The sequence below is a fragment of the Sturnira hondurensis genome, unplaced genomic scaffold, assembly GCF_014824575.4.
Source record: "Sturnira hondurensis isolate 20B ecotype Veracruz unplaced genomic scaffold, ASM1482457v3 Scaffold0014854, whole genome shotgun sequence".
In the NCBI taxonomy this organism is placed as follows: Eukaryota; Metazoa; Chordata; class Mammalia; order Chiroptera; family Phyllostomidae; genus Sturnira; species Sturnira hondurensis.
Genome location: NW_028087485.1, coordinates 12043338 through 12067925, shown reverse-complemented (window position 1 = coordinate 12067925; position 24588 = coordinate 12043338). Strand labels below are relative to the sequence as shown.

The 24588-nt window shown below is 51.1% G+C and overlaps 1 protein-coding gene across 9 annotated transcripts in view; it reads left to right on the top strand.

The window, feature by feature from the left end:
- Positions 1–24588, top strand: part of PAX2 (paired box 2) — an 87141-nt gene that overhangs the window by 35830 nt on the left and 26723 nt on the right. For 6 of the 9 annotated variants that reach the window (XM_037064149.1, XM_037064143.1, XM_037064146.1 and 3 more), the window contains exons 5-7: positions 5401–5486; positions 6973–7092; positions 12803–12871. In XM_037064149.1, coding sequence (XP_036920044.1) covers positions 5401–5486; positions 6973–7092; positions 12803–12871 — 275 coding nt within the window. The remainder of the gene's footprint in view (positions 1–5400; positions 5487–6972; positions 7093–12802; positions 12872–24588) is intronic. The other 3 variants (XM_037064148.1, XM_037064151.1, XM_037064150.1) reach the window with 1 other exon arrangement.

Below are 24588 nucleotides of genomic sequence, written 5' to 3'. Positions count from 1 at the left end.
GCCTGGAGAATTGATATACCTGCTCTCAGTGGCTTGTTCTGCTCCCAGGCTGCCCCGGCCCCCCAGGTGTACGATTCCAGCAGACACTTAACCTTTTTTACAGTGTCATCAGGCTAAAAGGAATCTAATAGTGACACAGGACTTGTGCTCAGCACTCTGCCACTATTGCTTTCCTGTCACAAATAATTTATAGCCTTCTATTTCCATCCCTGAGCCTGCACCCCAGCCCTGCCTCCCGCTTTCCCCCTGCTCCCAGAAATCAATAAACTCACACAGCCACACTGGGACTTCAGGGTGCCAGCAGATAGACAGACAGACAGAGAGAAGGGCAGGAAAAGAGAGTGAAACACGGACGAAGGTGTGAGAGGAGGAGGAAGAAGAAGAGGGTGTAGAACCCAAGGAGGAGTAAGAATGGCCCCGGTGTGTTCTAGGATGCTGAGGGCTTCTCTGTGTCTTCGCCAGTTTAACGGACTGCTACCAGGAGACTGGCTCCATGCGTTCATTCTCACTCACAGGGCCACTGGACTGTTTTCCTCTCCAGGCTGGTGGGGGGTGGAGGCCTCCTGGGAATTTACCCAAGAGGGAGTGGTGGTTCCACCTGCCTTGTCATCGTTTACTCTAAAGGTTTGCCGCACCCCCTGGCTTCTCTTGGGTCCGGAAGAAGCTGCTGCTCATACTGTCTATAGAGCCTTTCTAGTGGCCCCAGGCAGAGGTCCCCAGTCTGTCTTTCTGATGCAATCTCTTTTTGAGTGTCAGTCTGTGACACCTGCTGCTGCTGCTTCCGATCTTCCCGGCATTCTTCCCAGGGGCTCTGTGGCAGCTGCATGGAACAGGCTGGGGCATGTCGGGCTGAGAAGCCTCCTGTCCACACCTGGCTCAGCCCCCACATAGAGAGCAGCCAGGCCTAGGGCTCAGGGTGAACTGTCTGAGGTCACTTCAATGCTAATAGGACCATAGGTATAATTCTAGTTGTTATTTTTACAGCAAGCATTTGTTGAGCCAAGGTTTATGCTAATCATTTTACATGGACTATCCTATTTAGTTCTCACAGCAGTCCTAGGAAGTGAAGTAATGGGCACTATTACTCACAGGCACTAAGTAACGGAGCTGGGACATGGACTGAGCCTCTTCTCCCTTCCCTGTAGTCGCACTCTTGTGAGTGTGGAAGACGCTAAGCGCCTGGAGGCCCCATGCGAGGCCCAGGCAGAGCCCTGGAGGTTCCCAGAAAGTTGGGGGAGAAAGAACATCTCTGTGGAAGAANATAATTCTAGTTGTTATTTTTACAGCAAGTATTTGTTGAGCCAAGGTTTATGCTAATCATTTTACATGGATTATCCTATTTAGTTCTCACAGCAGTCCTAGGAAGTGAAGTAATGGGCACTATTACTCACAGGCACTAAGTAACGGAGCTGGGACATGGACTGAGCCCCTTCTCCCTTCCCTGTAGTCACACTCTTGTGAGTGTGGAAGACGCTAAGCGCCTGGAGGCCCCATGCGAGGCCCAGGCAGAGCCCTGGAGGTTCCCAGAAAGTTGGGGGAGAAAGAACATCTCTGTGGAAGAAAGCACGCTGGAAAGAGAAGTGGGGAGAAGGCACCTCAACAGGGCAGTCTTTCCAGAAACAAGAAGTAGCATCTCCCTGGCCTCAAGTCAAGATGTGTTCTCCAGGGCTCCCAACTGCACCCTCCAAAGATCCTTATGCCAGACTTGACTTTTCAGGCCAGACCCGCCTGGGGCCCTGGAGACCACAGATGTATCTGGCGCTCCATAGGGCCAAGAATGAAAGAGAATTGGAGGAGGGGGAGCTAGGAGAAATAGTATCAGTCAGTCACCCAAAGCAACTGCTTTTCTCTATCCTTTTAATCTCTAGTGATATTCCCATCAGTTGGGCTGCATGCAGGATGCAGGAGGACAATGGGTGACAATCAGAATTCCACAGCCCCAGGCCTTTAATTTCCTGAGATTAGCTCTGGGGACTCGGAAGTGCCCACAGCCTGGGGAACATGTATGGACACCAAGAGTATTAGCAACTCACAGCAGGCGCCCTGCCCAGCCCCTCTCCCAGGCACCACCAGGCCGCTGTCAGGGTGTAGTGATTTTCCATCACTTGCTGCCTCAGCTAAATCTGCACGGGTGCCTCAGGGGTCAGAGGCGCTGGGTAACAAAGACAGAAACTCCACAAGGCCAGCAGTTGTCTGTCTCATCCAGCCCCAGCTCCGAGGCTTCCTTAGTCCAGAGCCCATCAGTGCTCCAGCCGGAGCCACTGGCAGGTCAGCGAGATCCCAGAAGCTTTTGCTGCAATGAATCAGAAGCAGCTGCTTTGAACTGCTCTGCCTCCTTCTACATCTTTCCTATAGACCTCCAGGCTATACCACCCTTCGCTACTCTGGTCTTTCCCATTGTGATTATGCTCCAAAGACCACCCCACCCCCACTACCACTACCAGCTCTTGGGAGATGGCCTTCCCTTCTGCTTTGCATATTCTAAGGCATATCTCTTAAGATAAAAGCTACAAAAGCTGTTTTTCAAAGCGTTTGGCTCCCTCAGAATATGCCATCTCTCCCATTCCATTCTCTCCTTGTTCCACCTTCCTCTCACCATCATTCACAATCTCTCAGCCAACTTCAGTTGCTCCCTCTTCCCCAGTTCTTCCTCCTCCGCCTACAAATGCATCCAGGTTGCTCCTGCCTTAGAAAGCCTTCCCTCCACCCAGCTGCTGGTTCCATCCCCTGGCTTCCACACTTTCCTCCCCTTTTCTACAAACTTCCTAAGGCACTCATCTACTTTCACTGCCTCCCTTTCCTCATATAAACTTCTTAACCTCTTTTTGTCTGGCTCTTCCCCTTTGTTGATACTGCTCTCCCTGCAAGGTCACTAATAGTCACCAAAATTCCCAAACCTATGCCCCTTCTTATTCTCAGTTCTTTCTGATCCTTATGTCACTGTTGACACTGCAGATCATGTTCTCCTTCTGGAAATGTTCCTCTCCACTGAGTTAAGTGAAACTGCCAGACCCTGGTCCTGCCATTTCCCGTGTGGCCACTTCTGACCCCCCTGCAAGGTCAGGCTCTTTCCCCCATTTCTGAAAGTGGTATCCATTCCTCAGGCCTCTTGGACACTTCCATGCTCCTCTCCTTGACAGTTTCCTAAACCCTTATCTGTTGTGTCAGCCAGGACGTGATCATGTCCACCTGGACATGCCTCCACCACCTCCGACGCTGTTGGCCAAGGACCAGCATTACCACCTCCCTCCAAACCGGTCACCTCCCCGCATCCCTCTTTCTGACAGTAGTACAAACTACCAGCTTTTCAGTTACCAGACTTGGAGCTCTAGAGCCAAGGTTGACTTCAATTAATTGCCAAATCCTGGCCATTCTGCCTTCACCCTGTCTCGTAAAGTGTTTCTTTCCTGAGGTCAGCCCCTCATTGTCACCTGCCTCTACATTGCTTTACCAGAAACAGTTTGTACATGGCTCCTCTAAGTTTAGAAGTCGCTTGTGGCATGGACCCTCGAAACCCGGTTCCTATATATGGGGGTATTTGCGACAAAGTAACAAAAGCATACATTTTTTTGAGACTGAATGCTAGTTCTATCCTAACCAGTGATGTAATCTCCAGTAAGCTCTTAACCTCTGTCAGCTTTGGTTTTCGATCTGCGAAATGAGGATAATAGTATATACTTTGGAGGTTGTGAGAATTAAGAGTAGTGTATATAAGTGGTATAAATTGCATGTAATGTAGGCCCATAACAGGTGCTCAGTAAGTGGAAAATCACAGCTCCCGTCACTTCTGAGTTTGCAGCCTTATTTCCTCTTGCATACCTCCCCCGTCCTGGCTGGCCGGTCTGGGGATGGGTCCCTGGAACCCCAAGCTCATTTGGCTTCCATGCTTTGGTCCACCCTCCTCCAGCACCTGCTTATAGTGGTGCCCTGCCCTCTTTTTCTTTGTTCATCTTAGAATCGGGTTTTAAGAGCCTTTAGAGGTCTTGTAGTTCAAGCTCTTTAGAGTTGAAGAAACTGAGGCCCTGAGAAGTAAAATGATGAGCCCAAAGCTATGTAGCCACATAATGGTAGAGTCAGAAGCAGGACTTGGGGCCCCTGCCATGTAGCCTGGTGCCCAGCCCACCATCCTCCGTGCCTCTGGTTCCTGTATGTATCTATATGGCCAGCCCTACTCTGCTGTGAAGAGCCACAAGCTTCACCTCCTCAGTGACTTCTCTCCTAATTCTCCCATCTGCGAGTGGGACGATTCCCCCTCTGCCTCCTTCTGGCACTTATAGCTTGGCCCCCTTGGTGTTACTTAGCTTTCTTTGAGTGTGTGTCTTCCTCCCCTAACTTTATATCCAGCATTGTGAGGTGGGAGCCTTAATTCTATTGCCTGGCTGTGCTCAGTAAAATCTGGTTAGAGCAGAGTTCACTCGTGGCTGATGACTTACCTGCTGGCTGAGGTGAAGTTGGATCACACGCATCTCTACAGGGAGGAGCAACACTGTTGGAAAAATTGCTCCCAAGGGCACCTGATGTGACCAGTGGGTGGAAGGGAGTGTTCTCAGTCCTGGCCCCAGGGCTGGCCTTTGTATCACATTGCCCCTAGTCCTTAGGATCACTGACAAGCCAGCTTGTCCCCAGTCCTAGATGTTTGACTCACCCCAGAGTGCACCATGGGGGCATCAGGCTTTTCAAATAGACTGGTAAGGAAGCTGTGATCCGAGGAGAACCTCAGGAAAGGAGGCCGTTGGGCCCACGAGCTCCACGGGGACAGGGCTTTGACTTGTTTGAGAGCATTAAGTGGGCTCAAGAAGTCGTTCGGGGCCTGACATCTGGCAAAGGGACCATATGCTGTGTTGAAATCCTGGCTACCACATGCTGTGTCCCCTTCCCTGGCTACTTCTCCTCAGCTCAGTAAATGGGGAAATCTCACCTTCTTCCTCAACTCTGGAGATGTGCAGTCCAGTCCCAACAGGAAAGCCAGCTCCAAAATGATCTCAAGACCCAGGAAGTCCTGCTCCCAGGAAAGATCTGCATGTGGTGAAGGAGGGGAGGGTGGACAACAGGCCCCAGAGGTGGTCTCCACTGCCAGAGTGAGCATGCTGCATTCACTCTGCTGCCCCATCCCTGCTACCGAAAGTCAAGCCGAAAGTCAAGCCGCAGTTCTGACCAGTCACCTGTGGCCCCTGCACAGAAGGCAGACTGTCTCCCCATAGACCTGCACTAGGCTGGATCCACACAGCTGCCAGGAGGGGAAGCTCTAGCCGTGCAGTGGTTGGCGAGGGCAGGGTGCAGGGAGCAGATAGGTGAGGAAGGAGCTGAGGAATTGGAGAGAGCTTCTCTGCAGGTCTGGGCTAGACTTGGTGGGGACGGAGGCGGCACGTAATGTGTGATGCCATTGTGGTTCTGTTGCAGGATCATCCGGACCAAAGTTCAGCAGCCTTTTCACCCAACACCAGATGGAGCTGGGACCGGAGTGACGGCACCTGGCCACACCATTGGTAAGAGGGCTTAGGGAGGGGGAGCAGGGCTCCACCCAGGAGAGCTGGGTCTGCAGCTCTACCCCAGAACTGGTTTGTTTGTTCTCTGATTTGTGTTCTCTCTGAGCTCCTGGGGTTGCGGGGGGGAGCAGGGGGCTCCTTGAGAGAGACTAGCTCACTAGGATCTCTCTGCTTCTCAATTTCTACCCCACCCCGACCCCCATCAACATTTTTCCTTTAGTTTATCTTCTTCCCTTCCTCCTCCTTCCCTGCCTTTTGTTTTTATCTGACCCTGTCTCTCTACTTGTCCCTCTTTCTTCCATATCTACTTTATTATTCCATTTTTTCATGTCTAAAATTATGATTCTCTCTCATCCCCTCCTCTTTCTTCTTCACTCCTCTTTCCCAATTCTCTCTGCCTTTCCCTTTCTCTTTTCTCTTCTCTCTGTGTGTGGTTCTGGGTTTGTTCCTCTGGCTCCCTCCCTCCCTCCTCATGGCCTGTCTTCCTTGATCTCCGTCTCTGTCGTCCACTCCACAACTCTCCACTTCTCTCCAACCTCCTTATTTACTGACCCTTGCTCATGGCCTCTTAGAGACATGACCCAGGCCCTTCCAGAACACTTGCTAACAATCAATACCACCCCCTCCCCCAAACATACGGTCGTCTCCTTGGCTTAAGGGGCTGCGATATGGTCAAACTTTTCCTACTGCCCTTCTTGGCAGCTGTCCCCTTCTCTGTGGACCAGCAGGAAGTAGAATGGTAGGTCCCAGCTCTCCTGGAGTTGGCAGGGTCTGTTGTTTACTGGGCCTGTATCACAGCGTGTGCTGGAAAGGAGGGTTGGGCCAGGCTGTACCTGAGAGTAGATCGTTATGGAGTGAATGTGCTCACCAGTCTGTGCCCTGAGGGGGGCATTGGGAACTTCTCAAGTGATTTCAAGACCAGAAACAATGGGGAGATAGGAGCTATGCACTATACTCCTGGAGCATATCAAGACCACTCGTGTGTCTCCTAGAGATTGAGAGACAGATCTTAGAAAGCCACAGACTCTAAATCAGGACTGGTAAAGACTCAGCCCAGGAGACTAAGAGACAGTGAGCTGGGTCTGTTTGGAAGGATTTTCACAGCCCCAGGGATTGAATGAGCTGTGCAAGGAGGCCTCCTAGGAGCTGTGCTCTCTACAGGACTGCTGAGTCACTTCATAGATTAAGTCAGCTTCGGTGTTTCCATTCATCTTCAGGGGAGTGAGCCCACGGGCCCCAGTAAATCTATACATCTCCAGAGAAGGCTTGGGGTTGACTGGTTACCCCTCAGCCCGGGGCAGGACAGAAGTGAATAGCCTGCTCTGTAGGTAGCAACGCCTTCCCCCTTAAACCTCAGAGGAAGAGAGGGAATATGGGCTCCCCAGCCCTCCTTTTTCCCTCTGCTTCTCTCTGCCCCCAGCCCTGGGGCTTTGGCCTGCGATCGCAACTGCTATCCTGATGGCGTTTCCTCCTTACTCTCATCCAGTTCCCAGTACGGCCTCCCCTCCTGTTTCCAGCGCCTCCAATGATCCAGTGGGATCCTACTCCATCAACGGGATCCTGGGGATCCCTCGCTCCAATGGCGAGAAGAGGAAACGTGATGAAGGTAGGGAGGAGGGAAGAGGCTTGGCTTCCCTGTGCATGCTTTGTCTTTGGACTCGGGGCTCCGGTTTCGGCCTGGCCTCGCAGCTGCTCTGCTATGAGATCAGTTTTAGTTGCAAAGCCTAAGTCCCCCCATTGCCCTGCTGGCTCCCGGAGAGAGGGAGGCAGGCTGCTGGTGGGGCAATCAGCTTCACCATCTGCTCAGCAGCCTCGACCGCCTTACCTTCCTCTGGGACTCACCCCCAATATCCCTGTGGGATGCCAGGAGGAGACGCCTGAACCATGTATCTTGCTTGGGAAGGTTTTGGAGATTGGGAAACATCTGGTCTCTGACCTGAGGATGAAAGGCCAACCTGCCTTGTCCTCATCTGATCCCAACCCATCAGGAGATAGGGGAGGGATGTCCCATGCTCCTGACCCTGGGGTCGTTTCCCTGTGACACACAGACACTGGCCTCAGTGAACCCACTCAGGCAGCTGGACATGGGTTCCTCTCTATGGTCCCCCCAGGGGAGGAGACACCACGTGGGCTCCTCTGTGGCCTTCCCACATCCCTGGTAACCTCACAGTGTGGCCAGCTATTGAGCAGGCAGGTAGAGAGGGGAATAAGGAGAAGGAGGGGGAAAGGAAGTAAAAGGTGGTGATGGGCTTGGGAGAAGGTGTTTTTCATATGTGTGACATTAGAGGTCCCTTGGTGACCATCTGGTTCTCTTCTGATGCATGAGGCCAGGGCTCAGGGTTGGCAGGCCAAGGCAAACGAAGACACCATTGCCTGGACCCTGCTGCTGGCTGCAATCTCACGGTCCCTGCTGGGGAGGCAGTAACCTCCTGGTTTAGGAAGGGCGTATGATGTTAAGGGTATATAACATGAAACAGACAGAATCCTCTGAAGATGAGCAAAACGCAGTGACCATATATCCCATCAGCCCAGAAGGTCCCAATTTATGCCTTTGTCTCTGCATCTTGGCCAGTCAGCCTCTCCTTTTTCTCTCAAAAATGTCTGATTTAGATAATAAATCATATGGTCATCCTAAGCCTGGATAAGCCATTGATTGGGGCAGTTTTTGAGGGTAAGGAACAGAGAAAAGGGACAAAGCTGATGTGCCCTGGGTCCCAGGAAAAGAGAGTGTGAGTGTCCTGGCCTCCAGCGGAAGGGACAGAGTGTAGGAGAGGCCTGGGTCTGGCAAGACAGTGATGACCTGGCGCTGGCCTCCTTCCAGAAGCCCTAATGGCCCCGTTTCACAGGGAAACAGCTTGTCTGGCTCTATTTCTCCTTCTTCCCAAATATCCAAACCCATTTGGCTGCCACGGCCTTTGCCACTCACTAAATTTCATTGTGGTTGTTTTGGCCACAGCCCCTGATGAGCAGGGGGAGGCTGTGCGAGTGGCCCTCAGTCTCGATTGCCCCTGGGGGTTTCCTACATTCAGGCCTTGGCCGCACTTTCCAGCACCCCGAGTGGTTTGAGTGATTCTGCGCCAAACCCTAGGGGCTTCTCCTTTAACCACTGCCCCTGTATTGTTTAGAGTGAGAGACGTCCAGGGGGCAGGATAGGCCACAGGACCCCCTCATCTCTCTCTCCCGTTGTTCTACAGTTGGACACAAACATGCATTTTGCTTCCTGGGTTCCTATGGGCCATGAAGGGAGGCCAGGGGGAGGGAGGCACTGGCATGAGGGTGTGGACACCCCACATTGGGCCTCGTTGGCCCAGAACAGAGCGCTCTCCTCTTGGAGCAATTGATCACATTCATTGTCTCAAGTCAATTCAATTCAGTGAACCCTTCCCATGCGTCTGTCACGAGAAAGGCTTGGTGCTACCAGGTCCCAAAGCAGAACAAGATATGATTCTTGTCCTTAAGGAGCTTACAGTCTAGTGGGGTGTGTAAAACATGGGAGCCCAGAGAGCAGAAAGGCCCATCAGATACCTGTGTTGTGGTGGGGGTCTGGGCCGCGGGCCGTGGGAGCTCGGAGTGAGGAGCAGTGAACCCCAGGAAGGGCTGCTCTGTGAGGAGCGGAGATCCATCCTGAGTGAGGATGAGAGGCGTGTCCAAAAACAATGGGGGGGTGAAACCCTCTCTGATAGTCCCAGCCTGCGGCCAGAAGTTTCTGTGGTGAGAAGTGTAGGGGCGCTTCAGCTGGGATAAAAGGGTAGGACGGGAAGTCACGGGAAGCTGGGCTAAACAGACAGGTTAGGGTCACAGATCAGGTCAAGACCAGACCTCATAAGGAGGCTGGACTTTTTTCTGCAGGCATGAGGAGCCCCCCAAAGTGTCTGAGCAGGAAGGGAGAAGGCAGGGCTAGGTTTGGGGACATTGTCCTCTGGCAGGTTGACAGTGGCAGCAGCAGTTGAACTCTAGGCAACGGACAGTGGGGACCTCCAAGTTTCCTCTTATTGCTTAAATGCTTGTTTGGGCCTAGCTAGGTGTCAGGAAGGATCAGAGACCCTACTTCTTTTGTGGGGGGTGGGAGGGCGTCTTGCCCTGACTCTCCCTTCTATTGACCAGACCAGATGGAGCCATCCTTTCCTGGGTGGAGGCCAGAGCCTGTGAGGGAGGCCAGTTCTCTCTGACACCTCGTCTCCGCACGACACACCCTTGACCCATCAGACCCAGTTGGGAAGAGAGAAAAAGCAAAGCAAGAGCAAAGGCAGACCCTTCCACAGCCTGTCCTCCCCTCCCCCATTCTGGGTGCCTCCAAGCAGCCAGGCCCAGTTTGCATTAGGGAGCAGCTCAGATGATTAAGAATAGGGGAGATAATTATGTGTCAAGATGATGTAGCCCAACTCTGCAGTCAGGCCAAGGTAGCACAGCAGCTGGCAGGCCGGCAGCAGGAGGCGGCCTCGGGCATGGGCTGCACTGACACCTAGGTGTGTCCTTCAGCTACTGGACCAGCGCCTCAGGCAAGAGAAACTGGCTTGAGGCGCTGAGGGGCTTTGGGATGGGGACAGGTACGGTATACATGTCAAGGGAGTGGGCTGAGGCAGTGGACAGCCACATGTTCCTCCAGAAGAACCCCAATGTACTACCAGGGTCCCCCTTTGGCCCCTCCTACTGTGATGTCTCCCTAGAAGTGTTGTACCCCGAGGCCAAGCTTCGAGCCTTTCTGTCCTCAAGGAAGCCACTCCCGCCCCTGCCTCTGGGTGCGGTTCAGCCTATTCCTCAGCTCTAACAATGTCGTGGTGGTGGGCATTAGCGGGGATGATCACTGCAGCGTGTGCTGGCGTTATTGGAGACAATCTCAGCAGTAGTTATTGGTGTTCACAGTGATAATACCCAGAGCATTATTGGCACTGGCACTTGGAATATGGACAGTGTTATTAGTATCTGCAGCAATCATATCTGTGGGGATATTAGTAAAGGGTCGATCAGCTGTGACTCTGGGGAAAAAGAAACTGACAGTAACTGTGAGTCTGCCTGAGACCCCTTCCCATGCCTTGGCCTTCGGAAGCATGGAAGAATCCCTAGACTTTCCTTTGAGAAATGTGCTGGTCAAGAAGCTTTGACCCTCAAACCCCAAGTGTCCAGGAGCTCCCAGAGTGAGACAGGTGGACAGGCCAGTGATAGATGAGGATGTTAGGTCACGAAGCACCCAGAAGACAGTTTGGGAAGGTAAAGCCCCAGTCAGTACTCTGCTAAAAGCTTTACCTCCTTTTAGCTACAACTAGGAGAGGGTATGTTAGGGCCCTTTGAAGGACACTGCTTCCCTGGATATTGCTTGCCCTGGCTTACATGGCTGGAGAATACACTTGTATTTTTTTCAGGCTGAAAAACCAAAGTCCTTTCCTTTCGCCCAGTTGCTTTCAGCCATGGCCCCAAATGTTGCTGTCTATTGGTGGCCTTGAAACACAGAGCAATGATATAACTTGTCTGAACATCCCATGAAGTCGTACAGTCTGAGTCTGTTCATCTGTGGGAGGGGAGGCATGCTGGTCTTCCTTCAGTGTGTGGGATGGCAGGGCGCTGTGGTTTTGTGTTCCGTTAATTAGGTGCACAGCGAGTTGTGCAGCCGGGTGGCACCAAACCAGTGAGGTTGTGTGTTTGCTGGCAGGGCAGGCTGCACAGCTGCCAATGACCCAGTCCGCTCGCTGCCTTTAGTAGCTCCCTTCTGCTTTGGGTGGAACTGCAACTGGAAGAAGCAGTTTTATTTCCTTATTTAGTTTCCCTCCTAGAGGTTTCCAAGTGCGTGGCTCAGGTTAGACTTGGTGCAGTGGAGGGGATGAAGCTGTGGAAATGAGTGGCACCTCCCCTGTCTAGGAGCCCTGGCTTCAGGCAAGAGGAGGCTGCAGAGCCCCCGCTGGGAAGGAGCATTCAGGGTGGGGGCCAGCAGGCAGTCCCTGAAGCGCAGCATGCATGGGCCGTGTGGCCCAGCGGGAAACCATGTGAGCTCTGGAGCCAGGCACAGCTGGGTTCCAGCCCTGGTGCCTTGGTCGAGGCACTTAACCTTCATTAGCTCAATCTTCTCAGCAAAGTGGAGATAGTCGCAGCACTCACTTCACGGGGACTGTGGAAAAACCACACAAGATCACGGATGTAGAGTGTTGAGCCACACTCTACAAGTGTTGAGCCTCCAATCTTGGAGGATTGGTCACACTGTGTATCTGGGGAGGAAGGCCTAATCAGCAGTTTGTGTTCTGAGAGAAAATGAAGTCATGTCAGGAGGAAACTTAGTTGGGCAGAGCCTCCTTAATCTTGGTGCGACTCCTGGTAAGTAGGGCAACCTGGGCAGTGGGGGAAAGATGTCAGCCCCCTGTGTGTGATCAGGAGGACCTTTGTCCACCTCTGCTCACTCACTGGCTCCTCGGTTATCTCACTGGGCCACCTGTCCTCTCTTAGCATCCACCAGGCATTTCAGCTGTGTGCAAATTAATGTAGGGCCCCCTCTTTCCTAACACGCAGGCGCCCCTCCCTCTACGCACTGCTGTGCATTTCCACTACCATGTGCAAGTTTGTTTATTCCCCTTGGGAAATGTATGTTTGTTTATAGACACGTATGTAATTTTTTATTATTACAATTTTTATTTTAAGAGGGAGAAAGAGAGAGAGAAAAACATCAACGTGTGGTTGCCTTTCACGCACCCCTCACTGGGGACCTGGCTCGCAACCCAGGCATGCGCCCTGACAGGGAATTGAACCTGCAACCCTCCGGTTATCAGGCCCATGCTCAATCTATTGAGCTATACCAGCCAGGGCCGTATGTAATTTTTTTACATAGTTTATGAAAATGTGAGTGTGTGCATATGTGTGTTTTTCAGCATCCTGAGATCTTTGGGTGTGAGAAAGCAGGTGTGAAACACCATGCATTGGGCAGGCATTCAGTCCAGTCTTCTGGACTGTGAATACATTTGAAGAGACGATCAGATGTGAGCAGGTCCACCAGTGCTAGTGAGCAGGGAGAACCCAAGCTAGGCCTGAGTGTGTTAGGGTCCCTGGTCTTGAGGCACAGGTGTGCATACAGACTTTTGCCCAAAGGGCCCCACAGGCATCACCCTGCATTCTGTTGGCAAATGGATGGGCTGTACTGAACGTGCCTCCGGTGGCAGTCTGGGGCTCAAGGCAAGGGAGACTGAGGCTGGGAGCCCTCACAGCCTCAGGCTATGTGGGAGTTGCCACTCAGCACCTTTGTTCCCTTGGAAGAGGAGCCTGGTCTCCCAATCTCGGGGTTGACCTGCCTGTGTTTCGGGATCTCTCAGTGTCTGTCTGTCTCTCATTTGCTCTAGTCGAGGTATACACTGATCCTGCCTACATTAGAGGAGGTGGAGGTTTGCATCTGGTCTGGACTTTAAGAGGTATGGGGGCCAGAGGGAACATGGTGTGGGGGCCAGGGGCACTAGCTGGGGGGTGGTCAGGGACTTTTCAGAGAGTGGGTTCCGGAGGGCCAGTGAGCAGAAAAGGAGGTGGTGGCTCAAGCTTCTGCTGGGAAACCAAGAGGCTGACTGAGTCTCAGGGCTCACATCACTTTCTCCACAGGCCACTGCCGGGTTTGGGGGCTGAGACCCTTGTGGCCCAGAGGGTCAGGCACTCAGTGGATGGGGGGCACTTTTTCCAGCCCTTGGAAAAACAAAGAGCAGATCGGGTAGTAAAACAAAAGCAAAGGAGACCTGGAAGCACCTGACAGCCCTAATTCATCACGGCCCAAGTTTTTTCCTGTGTTCCCATTATATTTGTTTGTAAAAGTGGAAATCAATTTTGAAGGTAATTTTCTGGAAAGAATGGAAGGGAGGTGGGAGGGCCGGATAAGGCAGAGATGGTAAAAGGAAAAATTTAGGCCAGGCACAGCCCAGGGGCAGCTCTTGGCAAGGTGAAAGAAAATTGCATATTCAATCTCCATCCATGAATCTCCCTCACTGCTGCCCGCCTCCTGCTTGAAAACAATGAAGGCTTTTTCCCAACACTGGGCAGGGCCTCGGTATCAGCCTCACTTTAACTTCAGGGTCATTAATTCCCTGATTATTGAAGGAGAAGAGAGGGTTGCAGCATCGTCAATTCCAAAGACACCCCCCATGTGATCAGGCCCTGGCTAGGGTGCGGTGGGGGGCAGCCAGGGTGGGGTGAGGTGTTGTTTCAGAAGAGCAAAAGGGCGAGGAGGGAGGAAGTGGGGAGCCAACTGGACTGGGGGGAAGGAAGCCAGGAGGAGGGCGGAAGAAGGCAGTCATTACTGCATACCTCTGTTGTTGTTATTGCAAATTAAAAGTAGCATGTTCCACTCCGAAGCTATCTTTAGGGAGGGAGGGGCACCAAGGGAGGTGGGGGATCTTATCATTGCTTCTTCAGCAGACCAGCCGTGGTGTCACCGTGTGAGGTGACATTTGAATTTACAATTCCGCTGAGAAAAGCCATTAATTCACAAATTAACATTTCTCCCTCTCCCTCTCTCTTTAACACTCTCTCCCTCTCTCACATGGATGTGCAAGCAATTGAAAAGACAAAGGAAATAGCCTTAAGGAAGAGACTTTACTGCTAGTCTGTCTGTGCTGAGATTGCTCCCCCTGCTTCCAGATAGATAAACCAATTACCTGAGCAGCTCTGCTCCTGGCCGCCTGCGATCGCCCCTTTTTGTAGGCTGCCTCCATGGCTGGATTACACTCGGTGTATCTCATTAATGTAAACCAGGCATGCCCTGCTCACTGGTCTCTTTTCCCTCGCTCGCTTTCTGGAGGGGCAGTGGGAAGAGTGCTGGTGTCAGAAAAGGCAGGCAAGGTGGACCCCGGGGAACAGGAGAGGCTTCCAGGCCTTGGGACTCTGGGTGCAGCCTTCAGTCCTGGAGGAGGCTGATGGGGGAAGTCTGCAGGTGGATGCTACCTGGTAGGCTTGCACGGTCAGATATTTAGAGGCAGAAGCAGGAGCCTCAGCCTGCCTCTCTCAGCAGGCCCACAGCGTCTGTCCTCTGTGGCCTTTTGATCCAGATGTAGGGGGCTGGCAGAAGCAGAGAAGGATCTGAGCATTCCCTGCATTAAGAGCTTAGGGAAGTTTCGCTGAGCACATACCATTTTAGTGGGCCAGGTTCAGCCTGAAGGAGCTGGGAGGGGTGCGGGGGTGGGGGGGCGGGCCAGAAGACCCAGTGAGGTTGCCCTGCATTGGGTAAACACAATGAGGTTGCACAGATTCCGTTAACCTAAACCCAGCACTTGGGCACAGTTATGTCTGTTCACCGCTTAACCTTTACTCACACACACACACACACACACACACGCACACAGTCATCTGATTCCCTTTTAAAGAATCCCCACCCAGGAATGTGAACCTGGGCGGCACTCCTTCAGAGCTCAGACAAGAGCTTACATGGCGGGCAAAACACCGTGGAGCCTCTCTCTGCTCCTACTGCCCTCCAGGCCATGGCCAGGCCCAGTAAGAAGACACTGTACAGGTGGAGTCTGAGTCTCTCTGAGGACAGGTGCGCTGTGGCTCATCGCTGGAATCACAGAATTTCACACCCACTGTCCTACCCAGCATTGGTCGCAGATGGTCCCTCATGAGGCAAGTCCTCTGAAAGTCCAGAAACCAAATCTACAGGGCGATAGTCATCCACCTAAACAAGTATCTGAGTTCAACCGCATCGACAAGCTCAACCTATGTTCCTCTTCCAACAAATAGTGAAGGCCTGGCTAGTGTCCACCCTAATCTAAGAAAGAGCTAAGGTTTGAAGGTCAGCATTCGCTAAGACACCAAACAAATCCGCTTATGAACACGTATTTGTTGTTATGATTCTATCTTCCCAGTCACCTGGGAAGTCAGACCGTTCACACAGGGTGGGGGGGTCTATCTTAACTTGATCGCATATTTTAGCCAAACTCTGGGCCATGTTGGCCATGAGCCTGTTGAACAGTGACCATGTCATCATACAGACGTAGGTGTAGGCTATGTCGATGTTTCAGTCAGACCTTTACCTTAGGCCCTGAGCCACGTGGGCTTTCCTTGTTCTGAGGGGAAGGACCAGGGTTTAGCCAAGGTGGTGCAGAGCTGACATGGGTGCATGAATTTGTACGTTAAGTCCCTGAGTTTATACCAGAGACTTCAGTCAAATCATTAACCACCTCAGGTCCCTAACCAGTACGTGCTGTTGTGGGTAAAGAGTTATAGTTTCTTGTTGGAGGAAGTATGTTTCAATTTAGCACAAAAGAGTTTTTTTCCTATGAAGTACCAAAACATCAAAAAAGATTGACGCCACCCCCCAGGAAAGAAAGTACAGATTAGCAGTGGAGGGGGCTGTATGTGTCCCTCTGCCACTGGCACGTGGGGTGGGTGTATTACAACTTTCCCAGCAAAAGCGTCTGTGCATTTCTGGGCAGGAGTGTGAGCACCCATCTTGTCAGATCCTGTCTTCAAACCCTAGTCTTTCATTTGGCAACTGCCTTCCAGCCCTGCAGGTGGGCATCGTTCTCCTTCCCCCACCTGGCAAGAGCACAAAGCAAGGAATGTGAAGTCCCTGCCTCAGTGATGCCCCCAGGCGTGGGCTGTGGACAGGAGGGAGGGGCCAGGCTCTGGGGCTGCCCCCAGGCCCTGCTGACACTGGGCTGGCCTGTCTGAGCACCTCCTCCTCTGCTGGCCAGAGGGTAACTGAGAAGGGCAGGGGCTTGGGGACCTTTCGGGAAAAGGGTCTGGAGAGGAGGTTGGCTGGGGAGACTCAGGATTACTGTCTGACAGGAATGGGTCCGAGTGGCCTACCAACCGTTGTGGGCTAGGTGAGGAGCCCTGGAGCCCAGGGAAGGACCCGTTCCCTGTTTGCCTTCCTCAGGGCTGTGGAGGCTAAAAAGCTCTCCAGGACCTTCCCCATTCTGCCCTGTGGGCGTGGAAGAGCAAGGAGGGTTGGGGGAGGGCTGGGAGATGATCACGAGCCTCAGAGCCGAGTGGCAGCAGAGCCAGTAATTCAAACCATCCTGACCCTTCGGTGAACCTGAACCTGCTGACCTTGACAGCACCAGACAAGGGAGGCCTCACAAACCTCAACCTGCGTGGAGGCCTCGCTTTCTCTTTCTCCCTTCTTGGAGCCCCATGGCCCAGCCTCCAGGTAGCTCCTAATTTGGCCATCCCCATGAAATGTCAGCATCTCTCCCTCCCTGAGGCCTGCCCACCTGCCTCAAAGCATCCTTTGTGCTCATCTCCACCGGAGATAAGTGCGTGGGCATCTCAGGGGTCTTTCCAGAGCCAGGCTGAGGCTTCCTTTTCAGGAGTACTAGCTATAAAGTGTGTGTGTGCATATGTGTATTTGTGCATGCACATGTATGTGTGCGGTCTGGGTGCACAGAGGGCTGGGGTAAAATATGATTGAGACAGAGCAGACAAGATGAGGGAAGAAAAGCCTGAGGAAAGCTGCCCCAGGAACCTGCATTAAAGTAAATGTAGTTTATGAAGTTTATGCTTTCCTCCCAGGGAGAGCTGGATTCCATCCAACAGCCTCCCGGAGCCTGCCAAACAGCTCCTGAAGCAGAAAGTGCGGGCAGGAGCATGGGCAAGCCAGTGACGGGGTTGGTGGGAGGGGGGACAGACACACGTGTATACACGTGCACACACACATTCTCTCTCTCTCTCTCTTTCTCTCTCGCTGGTCCACACAGATCTCCCTAGACCCCAGCAGACTTCAAAGAATGGAGGGAGGGATGCAGACAGTATATTTGGTAGAAGTGAGTTCAGGGGCTTCCCTTTCCTTTCCTCTTTCTTTCCCCTGCCTCCATCTTCTTTGGCAGTGTGGCTGACCCAGACCCATGGGCAGTGTGGACACTTTGGGGGCTGTTGGTGTGGTAAGCTGGGCCGAGGGCAGCATGGACCACTGAGGCAGCCAGTTTGTGGGGGCCGCTCTGGGTGAGGGACATTGTGGGCGATCTGGGTGTGGTGGGTATAAGGTCGGTGTAGTAAAAGGGTTCAGAATGTGTTCTGCCAGGAACCCACCTTCTTTCTGATACTGGGGATCCATTCTTCTCTGGTGTTTTGTCTAGACCAAGCAAGTACCTTACAGCTGCTAAAGACCGCTGCCGGAATCTCTTGAGGAGAAACAATGAAAGACAGTATTCTTTTATCTGGAAATTCAAAGGAAATAAATGGTTGCCAAGGTTGGGATATGGGCACTCTTAGAAAGGGACTTATAAGCACGCAGGCCAATCTACCTTTCTAGACTCTTCTTCATGTGCACAAGCACATGGGTCCGTGTGTGGGTACCAGCAGTATGCAAGTGGGCCAGGACCCTTGACTTTAGAGACTGTGTGGAGGAGAAGAATTACTGGAAGGGGCAGTAGTATGTAACAAAGGCCTCTGCCCTGGCCTGCTGGGTTGGCAACCATGAGTCACTTGTCCCTATGCTTCCAAGACATGCTTCTGCTGGGGACAGGCAGTGGGAGAACTCTATCTCCCACCTCTTCCGGGGGACTTCTTGTCCTTATTCAAGTTCTGCCAGCATCTGAGACAGAAGAGGACCACAGAGGCAGAGTCGTCTGAAGGCACAGAGCTGAGGGAAGAAGAGAGTAGGAGGGAAAGTGGAGGATAAGCCGAGATTGCGATGGCAGAGGCTCCTCTTGGCAGCCAGGAGATGCTGGGTGCGGAGGGCGGCAGCGATTGGCCGAGGATGGCTTTGGCCCTTTTTTGCCCCTGTCTCCTTCCCCATTCCTCCCCCCACCCCTTATCGCTCCCCTCTTCCCTCCACACATCTTTATTGGTTCCAGTAACAGCGTTGATTTGCATGTCAGGCAAAGCCTTGCTACACACACAAAAAGAAAGCCCCAGCCTTGGCGGCGTGGCAGTGTCAGCTCTCGCTGTTGTTCGACAGTGTAAAATTAAATTAATAAAGCCCCCAACGCAGGAAAACATAACAGGAAATTAATGGCCTTTACTGTCGCTCCGATGCAGTCATTTGCAACCCTGCTTTCCGCACCAAAGACTTCATAAATGCAAGCAGTTTCTCTAAACAAGCATACTTAGAGCGGCCTGGTATGTAATTTTTCGCCTTGCTTGTGTCCTCTGAGCTAACAAAGCTCCCTTCTCTTCGGGCTCCAGAGAGGTTTCTAACTGGTTCTAGCCCCAGCTGGAGTCCAGCACCCGGCAGAAGGTACCAAGCCCTCCCTGAAAGGGCTGAAGGAGGACTCTGGTCCCACACAGACAGGCCCTCAGCCAGCCCTCCTTCCCCACCAGCGGCCAGCGAGCCGGAGCCCCGGCTGCTGCCAGCAGGCCAGCAGGAAGGCACAGTGCATACTCTCAGGTCGGAAAGTTGATCACTCAGGGGAATTCACCCAAGTCCACCCAATGTTCACTCTCCGCCCTGTTCTGTGCACTTGTCTTCACTCCACTCCCTGTTTGCTCCCCCAGGGTGTTGCCTGGCATCCCCCTCCCTCCCCTGTTTCTACTCACTCACCCTCCCAAATGGGTCACACACACGCTCAGACTGTTGTGTTGGCAGTGGGTGCCCGTGCCCTTTTTTCCTACAGGTAAACCAGGGGTTTTGGATGGAAGGAGGGGACTAACATTCAAAATGGGGGAATTAACTGTACTGGTATAATTCTCTGGGGTCCCAGGGCTCCTTCGTATCTCCTTCTTTTCTGTGGTTCGTTAGGAAACATGAGGGCCCTAAAGGAGCACTCGGGCCATCTGTCCTTGGTCAAATTTCCTATAAGTCATTTCAGATTGTTGAGAATCTGTGATCTTGCTTTGGCGTGTAAAACAGTGGAAATTTATACTTACCTTTCTGAGGATCTTTGTGTCAATGTGGGCCCCCATGTTGGGCAGTGTGAGAGGAGCAAAGAACCAGGATATGGACCTCAAGGAATTTGCAATCTATTGGGGGAGGCAGAGTCTATTACACATCAGACAATAAGCTGAACCATGTGGCTAACTACTCACTAGAAATCCAGGGAAGTAGTTAGAAGAGCAAGAAAGGAATGGGACTTGAGCTTGGGAGTGACTAAGATTCAGGGAGACAGGGAGCCTGGCTCTAGCGACACCTTCCACGTGGCAGGAGGCCTGTGGGCTGAGCGCTGGGTCAATGCAGAGTCTCAGATTCTTAAAGGTCTTCATGTCTTACCTGCCACTCACGTGGAACTCTCCCCTCCAGCAGTGCCGCCGGACTGGCCACAGCCCCTGCCCTGACACAGTGACACAGATGTCACTGTTAGGATCACAATTTCTGGATGTGTGTTAATTACATAATCTCTCTAAATCTCAGTTTCCTCATCTTTAAAATAGAGATAAAGACAGGAACCACATAGAGTGGTGTAAAGATCTTCATCAGACACCCTCTCTTCTCCCCCTCCCTCTATTCCTTCTATTCCTTCCATCTGATTTACTGAGCACCTAGAAAAACGATGAGCTGAGCCCTGAGTGGATTTCAGTTTCTCACACGATGTGGTCCCCGCACTTGCCGGAGGTCCCTGATCATCCTTGTTACCCATCTCTGAATTCATTCTTGACAGTTAAAGTCCCTCTTAAATAAATACTCAACTCTAGAGACAGTCTAGCCGATGCCAAGTACAGTAGAACCATTGCCATTCTCCTTCTGGAGATTCTACGTTCATAATGTAGCCTCAGATTACATTCGATTTTTTAGTGGCCGTGTCAGACCCAAGCTCATATTGGGTTCGTGGTCAACTAAAACCTCGAGATCTTTTTCACATCAATTGCTATCAAGCCAGGTCTACCCCGTGCTGCACTTGTGTGATTGATTTTTTTTTAACCTAAACATAGGGCATTCCATTTATCCTTGTTGAATTTCATCTTGTTGGATTGAACTCTTAATTCCACCTAATGAAGATCATAAGGAAGTTTTCTATATCATCACTCTAGAAGTTTTTTTTTTAATAGTAATTTTCCTTTCAACTAAAGGAGAGCCACATGGCCCACCAGTGGAGACCTCCCTCCTGGCTGTGATAAGTGGATGCTCTCAGTACCGCTGAGTCCCTGAGTCCGGCAGCCACCGGCCATTTCACTTTTCCTCACCTTGTTCCTGAAGTTAGGAAGGAGATGCTTTGTGAAGTGTTCACACTCACTGCATCCAGAGCATTTGATTGGTCAATAAAAAAAGCCAACTTAAGCCCTGGCTGGTGTAACTCAGTGGACTGAGCGCGGGCCTGCGAACCACGCGATCGCGGTTCGATTCCCAGTCAGGGCACATGCCTGGGTTGCAGGCCAGTTCCCGGCAGGGGCCAGTTCCCAGCAAGGGATGCACAAGAAGCAACCATACATTGATGTTTCTCTTCCTCTGTCCTTCCCTTCCCCTCTAAAGATAAATAAATAAATACTTTTTTTAAAAAAAAGCCAACTTAAGTCGATGCATAGATTGAGTGCCCGCTATGTATGGAGCAGGGCAGGACTGATTTACAGAGGTAAATAGGACACAGTTCTTGACCTCAAGAAGCTTCTGATCTGTAAGGAGATCGACGTGTACATCATTGTATGAACAGGATGTGGTAGCTGCTATAATCAAGGTATGAAGTGCTATGAGGAATTTTTTTTAAAAGTGTTAGTTGCTTCCAACCAGAGCAATTGAGGAATCTCAGTGGGCATGGCATTTGGCCTGAGAGCTAATATCCAGTTAATGTGCCACACTTATTCTTGGTGAGTGCACGCAAGCTCCAGGGTGTCACCGTTTTCCTTTCTAGTGCCAACAAATTTACTCTATCATAATTTCTTCTAAAAGATTTCCAGACCCCAATATTAAATTTATTGTTTGTATAAGCTTACCTCCCCTTCTCTCCCCCCCCTTTTTTTTGCAAGGTGGGATGGCATCGAGCTTTGTCACTGCCCCACTTTTTCATTGTGACTGTTAAAGGATCATCAAAAACATTTTAGAGCCCTGTCTACCTTTTCTCCCCTGGCTCCTGCTACATGAATATCTGGGCCTGGGAAAGCTAACTCAGTGGAAATGGTCAGGAGTACCCGCCTGGCTCCCTCCTGACCCGGGCAACTCCTGCTGGTCCCATATGGAAGATTCTTTTCTCTGGTGGAGAAGTCCTGCCTTCTCTCTCTTTTCTCTCAGTACTAACCTCCTCTTCCCCAGCACTGAGCCTAAATCTGCCTCACATTTTGTTTTCTCCAAACATAGCTACCGAGGCCCTTTCTTGTTGTCTTGGCTCCTTCCAAGCTTTCGTCTTCCTGACAGGCTCACGCTATTCTCGCATCCATCCTTGGTTATGGTCCCCTCCTTCCATCTGTTGTGTGTCCTTTACAACAGGAAAAAAAAAAAAACTTTTGTCTGATAATAAGTACAATGCATGCTCACTGCAAAATATTTTGAAGATAAGTACATTTTTCAAAATTACCTCATCAAGAGGCAATTACATCATCAAGAGGTAACCAATCTTGGAATTTGGTATATTCTTTTATAGTCTTTTTTTTTTTGGTGCACGTATAATTTTATATATAATTTTTATCAAAATTGGAATGATATTGTATATACAGCTTGTCTTGCTATTTTCACGTAACATTATATGGAATCATTTTCACATATCATTAAATATTCTTTGAAAACATGATTTTTTAATGGCCGCATAATCTTCCACTATTCAGTGTACATGTCCTTTTAAAATCTGGGCTCATCATATTTTAAAGCTTATTCGTGTGCAGCGGCAGTGATTTTCCTTAAATGCCCTTCTCTTCCCGCCCCTCCCCCACCCTCTCTCCCTCTACTGTGTCAGGGTGACTCTTTGAGTTTGCAGAGGCAGAATTTCATTTTTAGAGGATCTAATCTTTATGGAATTGTGTTCACTTCTAGAATCTCTTGCCACAGGATCGCATGGCTATTCTTTCCCTCAACACATAGCAGTTTGCCTTCCTCAAGTCGGATTTTGTCCGATGCCTTCTTCCTTTGCTACTGTCAACTCTAGACATGCTTGCTTTCTCCCCAGATCCCCATCACTTACCCTTCATCAGTTTTTTCTTCTTGGCCGAAATTAAGCAGCTTGAAATAATGGCAATGGCTCTGGGCTGAGAACCTCAGCTCACAACGGACGATGACTGGCTGGGTGGCATGGGGAAATTACTTAACCTTTCTGAGCCTCCCTTTTTTTTTGAATCTCTTAGAGAGAAAGGGATTAAATTATCTGGATACTCTCCAGCTGTAAAATGTGATGACACCAAATCCAGAATAGCAATTTCCTTTGTTGCTTCTTTTTCCTTCTAAAAGGTAAAATGTTGAATAAGGCAGGTTAAGAATCTGTCAACCTTTGCTTTTGGAATTCCATTGGACAAATCAGTCGACCTTTTCTTTCACCTACTATGTGTCAGGCCCAATGCTGGGTTTCTAAAGATCAAAAAACATGTCCCTGACTTCAAAATGGGAATGATAATAGAAACCCCCTGCTTAAGTTCTGGTGAAAATTAAATGAGTTAATATATGTGAAATTCTGAGATGGATGCCTAATATATAGTAAGCACTTAATGTTAGCTGCTGTTATTGTAAGGATTAAATCAGTGGCTATACGTTCAGCCGAGTGTCTGGCACAATAATGGGAACTGGATCGATTTTAGTTATTATTATTATTTTTGCAATAGAGGTTTGGATAGATGGCTATTGGAACACAGAGAAAGGAGAAATTCATGCTGCCAAGAGGGAGCTAGCAACCCTCTGGTGTACCTCTCAGGAAACTCAATCCAGAAAAGTTTAAGGGACTTGGCCAAGGTCACACAGCACATAATCGACAAAACTAAAAGTTCAACCAGGAGATGTTACTACCAGTCCAGTGTCCAGTTAGGGTGACAAAGGCAGTTAGTGCCCCCAAGGCAGTTAGTGTCCCCAGAGGCACAGGAAGACAGGGCAAACAGGCCCACCCTGCCCACCTTTCATCCTACCATGAACTCACTGAGTACTTAGAAGCTGGGCTCCATTAAGGAGAACCCCTTGGTCAAAGGTTGTCAGGTCTGGAAGGTTTAGCTGAACCTTATCTTTGGGTCAGATTGCCAAGGGCTTCTTTGTGCTCACCCTCCTCTTCAACATGGCTCGGGGTTCCCGGACAGGGCAGTCTCACAGATTGTCCAATTTAAGGATGGGAAGCAGCTCCTCAGCTCCTGGGACAGACAGTGTCTCCGCCAGCACCATGCAGCACCGCTTTCGCTTTCCTCCTTCGCCCTCCATTTCCTCTCCATTTACACTTCCCACCATGCTTTCCTCACCCTCTCTCCCTCCTGTCTTTCCTCCCTCCCTTTCCCTGTCTTCTGCCCTTCTCTGGCATTCTCACACTCCTCCCCTTTCTTTTCTCCTTCCCCTCCCCTCCCCTCCCTATTCCATTCATCCTTGTTCTATGCCCAGTCTGAAAGCAGCCCCACTCCTGGTCCCAAACCCCACAACTCCCTGTTCTCAATCAGATGGGAGGGCCAGGGTGGCAGCTCAGACCTTCGCAGTCCTGCTGCTGTGGGGGTGGGGGTGGGGCTGGGGCTGCACAGGCGGGCTGCCCTGAATGACAAGCGGCGATATTGATCGCATTCTGAACTCAGCCCAGCCGATAGAAGGTAATTAATGACTCCATTTGCCTCAGTACGGAGGAGAACAATTGAGTTTGAAACTGCAACAACTGGCAGCTGGGGAGACTAGGGGACTGCCTGGGGGTGAACCCCTCAGAGGGGGAAGGGGTGTTAGCGGAGCTAAGGTGTAGAGAGAGAGGGCAGAGGCCGTAGGTCACAATGGTATGGAGCAAATGTCTGCCCAAAGCCTCACTCCCAACCACCCCTCTCACTCCCCCCAGCCACCCTCCCCCCCAAGCCTGAAGCCCATCACCCACTGTTTCCACCTCCTCCACGTTTTCTCTTTTCTTCCTGTATCACTTTTTCAGGTCACTTTTTGCCTGCAGATGAAGAAAGACTTACTTTCCCCAAGACAGCTTCCTGTCCGCCATGTGGTCTTGCTCATGCTTTTACCTCTCCCTGAGCTTGTTTGCTCTTGTGTAAAATTGAACTAATGGTGTCACTTCTGCAAGTGTTCTGTGAGGATTAGAGAGATTGCGTGTGAATCACCTCGAGCCTGCCTAAGACATAGTTAGTGCTCAGTAATGGTGATAAGGACAATCTCTGACACAGGAGGCAAATTTGGTAGTGT